At 38.9% G+C, this 12,342-nt stretch overlaps 1 protein-coding gene across 1 annotated transcript in view; it reads left to right on the top strand.

Moving 5' to 3' along the window:
• Window positions 1-1,637: 1,637 nt before the first annotated feature.
• MINDY2 (MINDY lysine 48 deubiquitinase 2) overlaps window positions 1,638-12,342 on the top strand; it is a 62,703-nt gene continuing 51,998 nt past the window's right edge. The window contains exon 1 of the mRNA XM_081130298.1: window positions 1,638-2,671. Coding sequence (XP_080986424.1) covers window positions 1,823-2,671 — 849 coding nt within the window. The 5' untranslated portion in view covers window positions 1,638-1,822. The remainder of the gene's footprint in view (window positions 2,672-12,342) is intronic.

Here is a 12,342-nt window from a genome sequence, read left to right on the forward strand (position 1 = left end):
AGATTAAAATGGATCTGAGAGGTAACTTGATATGTGTGACAACCCTGGTCTCTGATTGAGTTGGTGGTAGATGAACAATTAAGCACACAAACAAAATGACGAAGCAATTGTTAATTCCAGGAAAAACAAAAAGTTTAACAAGAAAAGGAATATAATCACAGTCCCAGTAAAATACCTCACTTACTGGTAAACAATATTCACATAATGCTAATGCTTTAAACTTTGAGTACTTCATTTAATTAAAAATTTTGAAATAATCAGGAGGTTGGAGCAAGAGGAAGAAGAATGGTGTGAGAGGAAAGAACTAAATCCTTATCTTCCATGGGAATAAATCAATAAATAATATCTACAGCTTTTAAATGAAGAAATCAGAGTATAATCATGTACTCAGAAATACAGGGATAAGGAGCTAAAAAATTTATAGGAGTTGATTGGGACTGCTTCTTAAAAAAACAAGTCAAAAGTGTGGAGAAAAATTACATGATGTCATTAGCTAATGTTATTCCAATACATTTAATTTTAAAAATTCTTTTTAATCGAGGTTTAAAAAAGTGTGGAGGGATAGAAGAGAAAAACTGTTTTGTTTCTATATAAGCTGTTTGACGTTTAAGACTATTACATTTACATATTGAAAAATAATTTTAAAATTTGGAAAGTAACCATTTTATTTTACATCACACTTAATTAAAGAAACGTGTTAAATGAGTGAATGAAGTACCACTTTGCAATTTTGTCTTTCTTTTCTAAGCAAAAGAGATACAAAAGTTTACATTCTATTAGGCAGCAGGCATTTATATGTCTATGAAGGAAGACCTCTTTTGTCAATATACCCAGATCTTAGAAAATATTAAAAGATTTTTTTAAGGGGAAAAAAAGCCTTGTCTAGAACGAGTCTGAATAGGACCCAAATCCATTTTGTCACCAAAAAACTTCCAGCCTACTCTGTCCTCTCTGATAATTGCATGGCCTTATGAGGTGTCAGTTCAAATTAGAAAAGTCGCTTTTTCAGGAACAGGCTCTTCCTACTCCAAGCAAAGTGAGGCCAAGTTAACAAAACCGCAATGACTTGGCCAATTCAAGCACAAGCTAATTTATTATTATTGGCCCAAAGTGCCCACTCTTTTTTTCCCTGAGCAGGCCAATATCCACAACCGCACCGACGCCTCAAGTGGGGCGAACATTTTCACTAGCAGCTGGTGGGAGCGTCGTGTTTCTCAGCCAAAACGGAGGGAGACTGGTTTTTCAGTGTAGTAAATCCAGATCTCTCGAGCAGAGCCCAGCCTTTAAAATCTGCATCTCGTAAGACATTCCCTCAATTTTCCATATGACAAGCTGGGGAAGCAAAGCTGAGCCCTTCGAGGGTGAGCTCTCTTCCAAACACTGCAGCCATCGCCAACTCCCCATTTACGAGCCCAAGACTAGAACGCCCAAGACCCAGCTTCTCAGGATCACGGCCAAGCGGTGAGCCGCTCGCCTTGCCTTTAAATTAGCCGCTTGTGGTCTGGCCGCCCTAGAGTTCAACTTCCGGTCACACCGCGAGAGGATGTTTTCCCCCTGGCCACGCCCTCCTGGCCGCGCCCGCCACACCCCGCCTTCCGAGCGCGGGCTCCCGCAGACCCACAGGCGCGCGGGAGGGCGGGGCCGTGCGGTTCGCGGTCACCGGGCGGCGCGCGCGCGCGCTCCCGGCGCAGTCCCCCGTGACGTGCCTGGCTGAGGCTGCGCTAGGGCGCTGTAGCTGCCAGTGCCGCTGTCATGGCGTCGGAGGCGCTGGCTGAGGAGAACCCGCCGCGGTCTCTTTAGAGCGAGGGGCGGGCGGCTGGGTATGGAGAGCGGCCCCGAGAGCCTGCAGCCGCTAGAACAAGGGGTGGCCACCGGGCCAGCGCCAGGGACAGCTTCTCCGCAGGAAGGGCGACAGGAGACCAGGCTCGCCGCTGGGGATGGTCCCGAAGTATGGGCGGCGGAGAGCAGCGGCGGGAATGGGCAGGGGGCGGCGGCCGCCGGGAGGAGCCTCGCGGACGCGGTTTCTCCCTCCAGCTCTCCTCAGGTTCCCCGACCCCGCAGCTCTTTCCGGGGCTTGGACTTGCAGGAGAGCGATTTGGAGAGTCCTGCTGCTCAGAAGGTGCCTCTGAGAGGGCAGCACAAGGTGACCGCCTCCCCGGAGACAGCCGAGGCCGGAGCCGGCCACGGGTTGGGTCCTGCGGGAGACTCGGGCGCCCGGCCTCATCCCGCCGGCACCTGCCGACCGGAGTTGGTGGCCTCGGGCTCCGAAGAGCCCAGCAGCGCTGGCGGCCTCAGCAGCAGTTGCAGCGACCCGAGCCCTCCCGGGGAATCGCCGAGCCTGGACTCCCTGGAGTCGTTCTCTAACCTGCATTCTTTCCCCAGTAGCTCCGAGTTCAACAGTGAGGAAGGAGCTGAGAGCAGGGTCCCCGAGGAGGAGGAGGGCGGCGCGGCGGTGTTGCCCCGGGCTGTGCCTCTGTGCAGAGGGGAGGAAGAGGAGGAGGGGGAGGCAGCTCAGGTGCTCGCGGCCTCCAAGGAACGCTTCCCGGGACAATCTGTCTATCACATCAAGTGGATCCAGTGGAAGCAAGAGCACACACCCATCATCACTCAGAATGAGAACGGACCCTGCCCTTTGCTGGCCATCCTCAATGTTTTGCTTCTGGCCTGGAAGGTACATCCTACAGCTTCCTATTTCCTATAGCTTTTGGGGAGGAGGGAAACAGGGTAGGGGAGCTGCTGCATATCAGCTGATGGCTTCTTCCTTTCTTTCCTCATTCATCAGTTCCCTTTTCTTATTACAAGAGATTCATTCGGTGACTCCTTTGTTGAAAGCATATTGTACGTATATCAGAAAGAATTGCTGGCAACCTCAGGTCTCTCTTGTGTCTATTTAAGAGTTTAACATTAAGTTGTGGCTGATATACTTACAAAAAACTAGGACTTCGGGCATCCTAAACTCTACGATTATTTTTAAACTATATTTTTCTATGTTATTTCTTCTTATTGATTTTATCACATATGCAAAAGAGTGAATAATAGGGGAAAATGATTTTCAGAAGTTATCATCAATCCATGACGTCAAGGACCAAGTTCTGATGGTTTAGTCTATTTTCCAACTAAAGCTGGTTCCATTTGGGTGTGAATACTTAAGGAAATGGTGATAGGGAAGATGTGGCCCCTTAGACAAATTCCATTTAAGGAAGAGTATTGGTCTGAGACCCAATTACCACTTCTTGATGTTCAAAGATTATATTTTCAATTTATGCGTGATTTTTACTTGCCCCATTTCTTTGGCTCTTCTTAAATAGTTTGACATTATCAGCAGTAGCCACAAATCAGAATGTGTCAAGGGGACTAAAATTTTAACAACTAAAATAAGAAAAGATATATTCAAGGTAAAGGCCTTCAAAAGTAAGTATATTGAGGACTCCATGAATTATCTATAAATGGAGTGTCTTATTTGAGCTTGCAGTTTTTAAGGTACTGAGATACATCTAATAGCATATTTTATTTTCAAATTGATAATTGTGTCTATAGATAAAATGTTCCCTAGAAGAAAACAACCTGGAGTATTCTGACTATTTAGGGAGAAAATCAAGTTAAGGGTATAGTACTTATTATGTGCCTTCATCTTCCTGTTACTAGAAAGGGTTGATGCAAAAAAAATAAGATTAGAAACCTTACCAGTATCTGGTACACACTGGCACTCAAATGTTTTGAATGAAAACTGTGCCTGCTCTTTAAGAACTGTTGAGCTATTTGGGGTTGCAGCATTGACTTACTTGAAATTATTAAAGAACAATGCAAGACAATACACTATAAATATTAGGTTATAGGCAACAGATTGAAATGCATTAGATATTCCAAAAGGGGAAATTTTCCTTTTGTCTGGCATAGTCCCAAGAACTTCCTGAAATCTTGGGGTCTTGAACCAAGATTTTAAGGAAAAGTAGAATTGAAATAACAAGGAAATGAAATTCCTGGGAGAGAGCAGAGTATAAACAAAAGGGGAAAAAATAGAATGGAGAGTGTGTGCGTGTGTGTGTGTGTGTGTGTGTGTGTGTTTATTGGATGACAGAAGTGGTCAGTTTTCATATTGAAGAATAAGAGAAAATAAAATTGAAAGGTAAAGAAGAGCCACTTGATGCAGGCCCTTGAATGTTAGACTAGGGAATTAGACTTGACCCTGTGGTCCAGAGTTCCCAGTCTTTTTGTACGAAGGTATAACAGTTTCCTTTAGGCTTTTCTTTCTTCATTTCTATATAGTACTGCAGAAGTTCAGAGGAAGGAACAAATACTATGGAATATTTGGGGATAGATGAGCATCAGACTGACTCTTTGATAGACATGACTTCAAGTGAATGATCAAACATTTGGGTTCCCAGTATGTGAGGTACTAAAAATACAGAGAACAGTAATATGCAAGTCTGCCCTCATGTAGGCCACTATTAGTGGGGAGAACAGCAATTACGGTGCACTGTGAGTTCTAAATGTGCTATAGAGTTACTATGTGCTATGGGTAATTGGGGATGGGATGTGTCAAGAGAAAGCTTCAAAGAAATGATAACCTATGAAGTGGGTCTGAGAAGGATGAGTGAGAGGCCTTCCAGGCAGAGGGAGTACTGTATTCAAAGATGCTGAAGCAGAAAAAGGTTTGTTCTATTTGGGGAGTACAGTGGAGGAGGGAAAGAAAATGCAGTAGCAGGAAATAAAATTGATAGGTGGGGTTAGACTGTGAATAAGCAGGCATGCTAATGAATTTGAAGATTATTTTATAAAGCTGTGGTTCTTAGTCTTCCTTCTGCCTCCAGGCTATTGCTGCACACAAAAGTTACTAGTCCGTAATCATCAGTGATTGATAGGAAGACAGATTAAAAGAATCAAGGTCAGGTAGATCAGTGTTCTTAAAGTGAACCAGGGGTTCTAGAGGTCAAAATGATTTTCATATTAATACTAAGGTCTTATTTGCTTTTTCCACTCTCATTCTCTCACAGCTGTCAGTGGAGTTTTCTAGGCTGCATGATGTGTGATGACATCATTGCTCTGACAGTTAATGGAATGTGTGCTTGTGTATTCTTCTGTTTAAAATTTTTCTCAGTTTTCATTTTCAGTATGGTATTTTTTAAAAAATATATCTTTACTGATTTCAGAGAGAGAAAGAGAGAGGGAGAGAGAGATAGAAACATCAATGATGAGAGTCATTGATTGGCTGCCTCCTGTGCACCCCCTACTGGGGATCTAGCCCACAACCTGGGCATGTGCCATGACCAGGAAATCGAGCCGGGATCTCCTGGATCATAGGTTAATGCTCAACGGTTGAGCCATGTTGGCCAGGCAGTATGGTAAGTATTGATAGATGTAACCCACATAGACAAAAGCTCTTTGGGGACCTCAATAATTTTAGGACTGTAGAGGGTCCTAAGACCAAAAAGTTTGAGAAATGGTATAGTAGAAAAAAATAGTAAACAGGGTATGAGTTTTCAGATTTCAGAGGACCTATCACTGGGTGAATTTAAACTTTATATATAGCTGATAATGGGGGGCTATTATAAATTACTTGACAGAGGAATGACATGGTAAAAGTCTTTTTGTTTGAGTTTAGACTAGAGGTAAGACTTCAGTGAGTGTAGCAGGAAGAATTGATGAAGATAGCTCTTTTGGATGGGGAATTCTTTGCCCCTTTTCTTTGATGTCAGAGCCTAAATGATGAATTGATCACTACCTGGATATAGGAAATGAAGAAGATGACACCACTTTTTCTAAACTGGGCAATGGAGATTTCTTGCGTCATTCAAAAGATAGAGAAGGTGTTTTAGGTGGGAAAGTTAATGTCAAAGTTAGATTGTGTCAGGTTGGAAATTTTTGATAGTGGGGCATAAAAATATAAATGTTCATTATGCCTCTAGAAACATGGACTGGGTCTCAGGAAAGAGGTCAAAATTATAGAGAAAAATTGAATTGGGGAAATATTACATTGATGTAAGTATGGTAACTATAAGAATAAATGAGAGTGGTAAGCAATAATTGTCAACTTTTTTCCACCCTAATATATGTGAGGAGCTACAAATTGCCAGCATAAATATCTTCCCTATCCTCCCTCTATTTCCCCACTCCCTCTTCCATCCCACTCCTCAGTAGACACAGAGAAAACAGGAATAAAGATTAAACTTGGTGCCCAGCTGGGCGTGGCTCAGCGGTTGAGCATCAACCTAGGATCCAGGCGATTGGGGTTCTATTCCCGGTCGGACACATGCCTGGGTTGTGGGCTCGATCAATGACTCTCTCATCATTGATGTTTCTATCTCTCTCCCTCTCCTTTCCTCTCTCTGAAATCAATAAAGATATATTTTTAAAAAAATTAAACTTGGTGGGGAGAGGGGAATGCTAAGCATTAAGGGAGAGAGAGTGTTAAAGAAATCAGTATAGGCACAATTTGAGATGTGAATAAGAACTAGAAATAGGGAAATGTCATGATAATAGCCCAAGAGAAACTGTAATAAAAAAGTGGCTAGTTATCATTGTCAAATGCAACAACATCAAGGAGCTGGTAGAATAGGAAAGGTTGCTGAAAAGTTAAGATAATAGGATTCCACAGAATAGGTGGAAAGGTAGAACAGTCTCATTTTCTGAATTAATGGAAGGAATGGGACAAGGCAGATACATACAAAGAATAGGTTATGTTAAGATAGATGGAAATTGAGGCCTCATTTTCCCTTTTGGCAGAATAACAGTTGGCTTCATCAGTAATAACCATCAAACTTGTAAGTAATTAAGAAGGGGAGAGGTTATAAAGCATGATGGGTTGGTTTTATGAGAAAAGTACATTGTATTTTAAAGAGATTCTAATCTCTTTGGAGATTATGCCTAGGAATTTGAGGCATAAGTAGGAAGTAATGGATAACAATGAATAAATTAGGGTATTCTTTTTAAAAAATATATTTTTATTGATTTTTTAGAGAGAGGGAGAGAGAGAGAAACATCGATGTGAGAATGGAACATGGATCGGCCACTTCCTGCACACACACACACACACACCCCGGCATTGAGCCTGCAAAAACACACACACACACACACACACACACACACACACACACACACACCCCGGCATTGAGCCTGCAAAAACACACACACACACACACACACACACACACACACACACACCACACACCCCGGCATTGAGCCTGCAACTGGGGCATATGCCCTGACTGGGAATAGAACCAGCAACCTTTGGTGCATCAGACAATGCCCAACCAACTGAGCCACACCAGCCACAGCTAAAATTAGGCTATTCTTTAAAAGCTTTTAGTGTATCAATTTTGCTTTATTGTTGTTTTTCCCCAGTGGTTCTCTTATACTTGGAAATAGAAGCAGGAAGACTGGTTAGTTAGGGTTATCAGGGATTGGGCTTTTCAAGGGTTGATTCACGAAGAGTAAGTGGAATTAGAGTTGAAAGTAACATAGCTGGTCATCTCTTTTGTGGGTATGAAGTAATGAGAAAATCAATAAATTGAACATTTGGGGAGGATTTGAGTGATTCAAAAGAAGTAAATGCTGTGGTTCTGGATGAGAGATGACAGTTGAAATGATCAAACAGGGTAAGTGCTAAGTTGGAAATGTTAGAGTTTTAATTTTAATTGATGGCTTTGGACGGCTGGAGAAGTAGGTAGGTGATCATTCATAATCTGGAAAATAGTTGATCTGTGATAATCCAACAAATTGAGAAAGAAGGAAAGCTATTCATTAAATTATTCAAGCTCAAATGTCTAAGTCTTTTTAACTGCTATCAGGTAATTTACTCAAATTTATGTCTTGGAATACATTTTTAATTTGCTTCCTTACTTGAGACTGTATTTGGTATTTTTACAGTTTTTCTTTAATCTTTCATTTTAATGATCAAAAACAATGTCATCTATAGGTATATTTGTGAGGGCTGTAACCTATTTAATTAGATTAATTAATTATAAAAATCAATGAGTTAGAAGATACATAAAATAAAAAATTTAATTTCTGATGATATTAGCCTTATTTTATAAATGTTGAAGCTGAGTGATTTGGAAGTTTGTTTTGCTTTTATTTTTCTACTTTTGCATATGATTTAAATTTTACATTATGAAACATTTTTAAAAGTATCTGCCTTAATATTTTTGTTTATGAAGGTATTAATTTAATAATAGAAGGAGTCACTGCTTTTTCATACTTTTCTTATAGAAAAAATGTTATAGGTTCTGAGACTCACTCAAAAGAAACATAATTTATACTGTACACTGTAATAGAGGACATCTACTATTGTAATATCTAATCATTGTGTAGCATTTTAATAGAAAAATGAATGCACATTGTTCTGATTTAAGATGCTGAAAGCACATCTCTTCTTTCTTCCCTGGCTCTTTTGGATAGGAAATTCTTTTCTCCCTCTTTTTCTTTGCTTAGTAGGAGCTGAGACCATCTCCTACTCCAAGTCAAGGGAGGAACACCAGGGTTCTGAAGCAAGACTTTTTTTTTTAATCCTTACCTGAGTATATTTTTTCCCTTGCTTTTCAGAGAGTGGAAGAGAGAGAGAGAAAGAGAAAGAAAGAAACAGAGAGAAAAATCGATGTGAGAGAGACACATTGATTGGTTGCCTCCTGCATGTGTCCGACTGGGGCTGAGCCGGCAACCGAGGTACATGCCCTTGGCCAATATCAAACCCAGGCCCCTTCAGTCCACAGGCTGACGCTCTAACCACTGAGCCAGACCGGCTAGGGCTGGAGCAAGACTTTTTTACATTAAACTGGTTTCTCCAGACATTAAACCTAGAAACTGTAAAATAAGAATATATTTGATTCTGTAAAAAACAAAACCAACACAAAAAGCTTAAGGTTAAAGAAAAACAGGACAAAAAGACCCCCTTCCACCTACCTACTCCCCAGGAAAGACCCCACCAGTAACTGAATAAAAACATACACGACAAACTGAGGGAACTATTTGCCAGATTATGTGTCTAATAACTAATTTCTTAATTTACAAAGAGCCCTTATAAGTTAGAAAAAGATGAGCAACACAGGAGTAAAATGAGCAAAAAGCCATTCTCAGAAAATTCAAAGAAGTTCAAATGGACATATCCTCTGTGTCATATCACCTGCAGAGTGAGGCACCATGGGGGTAAGCGTCTTGCTAACAGTGAATTTTTACTCTAGTTCTTCCTCCTTGATGACTTTTCTCACACTCTTCACAGACACCTCTTTTTGCTGCTGGCTAGGTTTTACTTTTCTTTTACTTCCTTACCTGTAGGAACATTGCAGTCACACAAATTTTCCCATATTCTCATTTTCCTAAAGTAGGCAGAAAGTTCTCTTGAGGTTTTCCGAGTGTGATTATTACTTACAAAAATGGAAAAACAGATGGTGAACCAAAGAGTCCATGTTAGCCTCTGCCCACCATTATATGCATTTTCTCTTTTAACTTTTTCAACCACATCATGAAACCCTTTGTAGATATTGTTCCTATTTTACACATAGAGAAAATCGAGGTGCAAAAGTTTAAATAACTTGCTTAAGAAAAATTATCACCAATTCTAGAACCTGAGTTCTTACTTGGGATAGTTGGTTGGAAAGTTCAAATGAAAGATAATAGTAAGCCTGTGGACAATAAGTCTAAGACAAAGCTTGGTGGAAGAGCCAGTGATAAAGTCAGAGAAGCAAAAATAGACTTCATGATTCCTTAGAAGAAATCCTGGGGAAGCTGGTACCAGCTGCTCTTTATACAGACTCCTTCCCATTTTAGCCCCCTATGCTTTATTCCATGTCTTCTGAAATTTGTCTGACACTTCCAACTTCAGAGCCTTTCTTGGGTTCTGTGGTGAATGAGCTTGCTGTTCCTGTCATAGTTTATTAAATACATTCTTTGACATTTTCAATAATTAGTAAGTATCTCTACTACCATTACCCTAGTTCATGCCACCTTCGTCTCTCACCTGGACTACCTTCAGTAGCCTTCTTGTTTTAACCTATGTCCATCTGTCTTTCAAGCAATTAATGTAAAAGTTTTACTGTCAACTTTTATTTGGGGGAGGGTAGACTTTTCAGCATGGTAGCCTTGCTGAGCTTCTTAAATATGAATCCAGTGAATTTTGAACTGAAGATGTCTTCTTTTACTAGTAAATCTTTTTCTGGTAAATTTCACTGTAATGACCTTCATTACTCTCAGACCCTTTGAATTGCATATAAAATAGGACATTCTTGAAAACCTAATATGTGTGAATGTATCTTCAGTTTCTAATGGTTTTAAGTTATTTTAAATAGGCATTGGTATTAGTCTGAGGATGGGGTCTAAATTATGATAAAAATTGATGGTAAAATGTTTCAAATTGGCCTAAGTTGAAGGTTGTCTTTTATAAAACATTGCTGATTTGAAATACTGACGGCAAGTAGAAAGTCAGTTAGATTTACTAAAAAGTCTGAATTTCAGTGTTTTTAAGTAAAGTAATTATTTTATAATAAATAAATAGTATCTATAAGAAATTAGAATGTGAAGCATGATGTAGTTGCTACAGCCAGATTTAAAGGCATGTTGAAAGGATATTTAAGTTTTTTAGTCCTTATTTTGAAAAAAGCTGCATTTCTTCTCTTTGATTTCCATTAATAATACTTCTAATATTTTCAAAAATAATTTCTCTGTAATTTCAACTAAAAACATTATGAATGATATATGACTTATTGCATATTCAAAATTAGTAAAATTTGAACTAAGAAGAGATTACATTATTTAGTTGGTCCATTTTACCATAATGCAAAAGTTGCCTGTAGCACAGGAATCAAATATTTCACGTATACATTAAAAGTGGTTGTCTCTTGAGCTCCAGCTCAACTTTCTCTTTGAATGCCAAACTAAACTTCACAACCTTATCTTCCCTTATCAAATTTCTTATTTTTATTGCTTGTATGGATCTTGATTTTTAAAGTCTTCTGAGCCTTGGAGTCAACTTCAAATATTCTTTCCCCATTATCCTCCAGTTTTCATTGGTCAAAAAGTTCTGTCAGTTCTTCATTTAAAATATATTTCAGATGGTGTTTTATATAAGATTTCATTGAAAGAAAGTGTTTTGCTGTTTTTAAAAGTCCATAAATGCTAGTGTAGTAGAAAGGGTAATTGGCTTGGAAGTCAGATCTCAATTCATACCACTGGTACTTTGGACAAATTAACTTTTTAATGCTTTCGTTTAGTCTTTGAGTGAAGGTAATAATGCATGCTTCATGGGATTGTTGTATATTAAGGGTAACATGCAATTGAATGGCAATAAAGAGAAGTTCAATAAATATAAATTTTTTCCTGTTTTTTGTAAAGAGTGGAGACTGGTAAATACTTAATTTTTCATATCCTCAAGTATCTTCCCAACTTTAAAGAGGTATTAGAATTCAAACTATGTATTTCTTGAGTACTTATTGATATTCTAATAAAACATTTAATAGTGTTCTTTGACTGGTTATTTTTGTACTTACCATCAGCTATTTAAGCTGATTCTTATTTCTTTATTCTTTCTGGGTCCCTTGCATTTCTTTCTCCTGTCAGATTATCAAAATCTTAGCATATCATAACTTTTGGGTTGTTTTACATTCCTGTTTTATTAACATTTTAAACAGAGGTTTTGTTGCTTTTCTTTTTGGTCTCATTTTAATCTATTCTGAAATACGCTTTATTCTTTAAATGGCTAAGAATTACAGAATAATTGGGCTAAATTAATGAAGTTTATCTTATAGTTGAATATTTGAAGTTGGAGTAGCTATTTCCTTTTGTTAGCTTGAATATTCTTGTTATGCATATTAATTTGCTCAGGAAATCTAGTTGATACAATAAAATCTTATAAGATAGGACATAATTTATTTTTCTAGAGAATAAAAGCTTCATTTTATTTGGACTCTTATTAATTTGGAACAATGTGTTAATATGTACTGAGGGGCTTTGCTTAAGTTTTAGGAAGACTTTGAACTACTGAAGAGAGTACCTTCTGCAATGGTGTGGAGAGGGACTGGGGAGGGGGGTGGGACAGGGTGGAATGGGTCATTGGGGAGAAAAAGAGACATCTGTAATATTTTGAACAAGAATTAAAATAAATAAATAAAGAGAGTAACTTCCAGGTACCCATGTATACATTAAAGTACATAGTACTCTCATTTTCTTATAAACGTTATAGATTATTACTAAAAGAGGACCACCTGAGAATCTAGGTCATACTTTATTCATTTTTTAAATTGTAAAATTTATAACTTAGAGTTTCAGACAGAATGCCATAATTGTTAATTCTGTATTCTTAGTTAGCTATCCCATAACCTGTTTCTCTTTAATAAAATCTAAAGAGACAAAGGA

The sequence above is a fragment of the Miniopterus schreibersii genome (assembly GCF_964146895.1).
Source record: "Miniopterus schreibersii genome assembly, chromosome: 1".
Taxonomy (NCBI): Eukaryota; Metazoa; Chordata; class Mammalia; order Chiroptera; family Miniopteridae; genus Miniopterus; species Miniopterus schreibersii.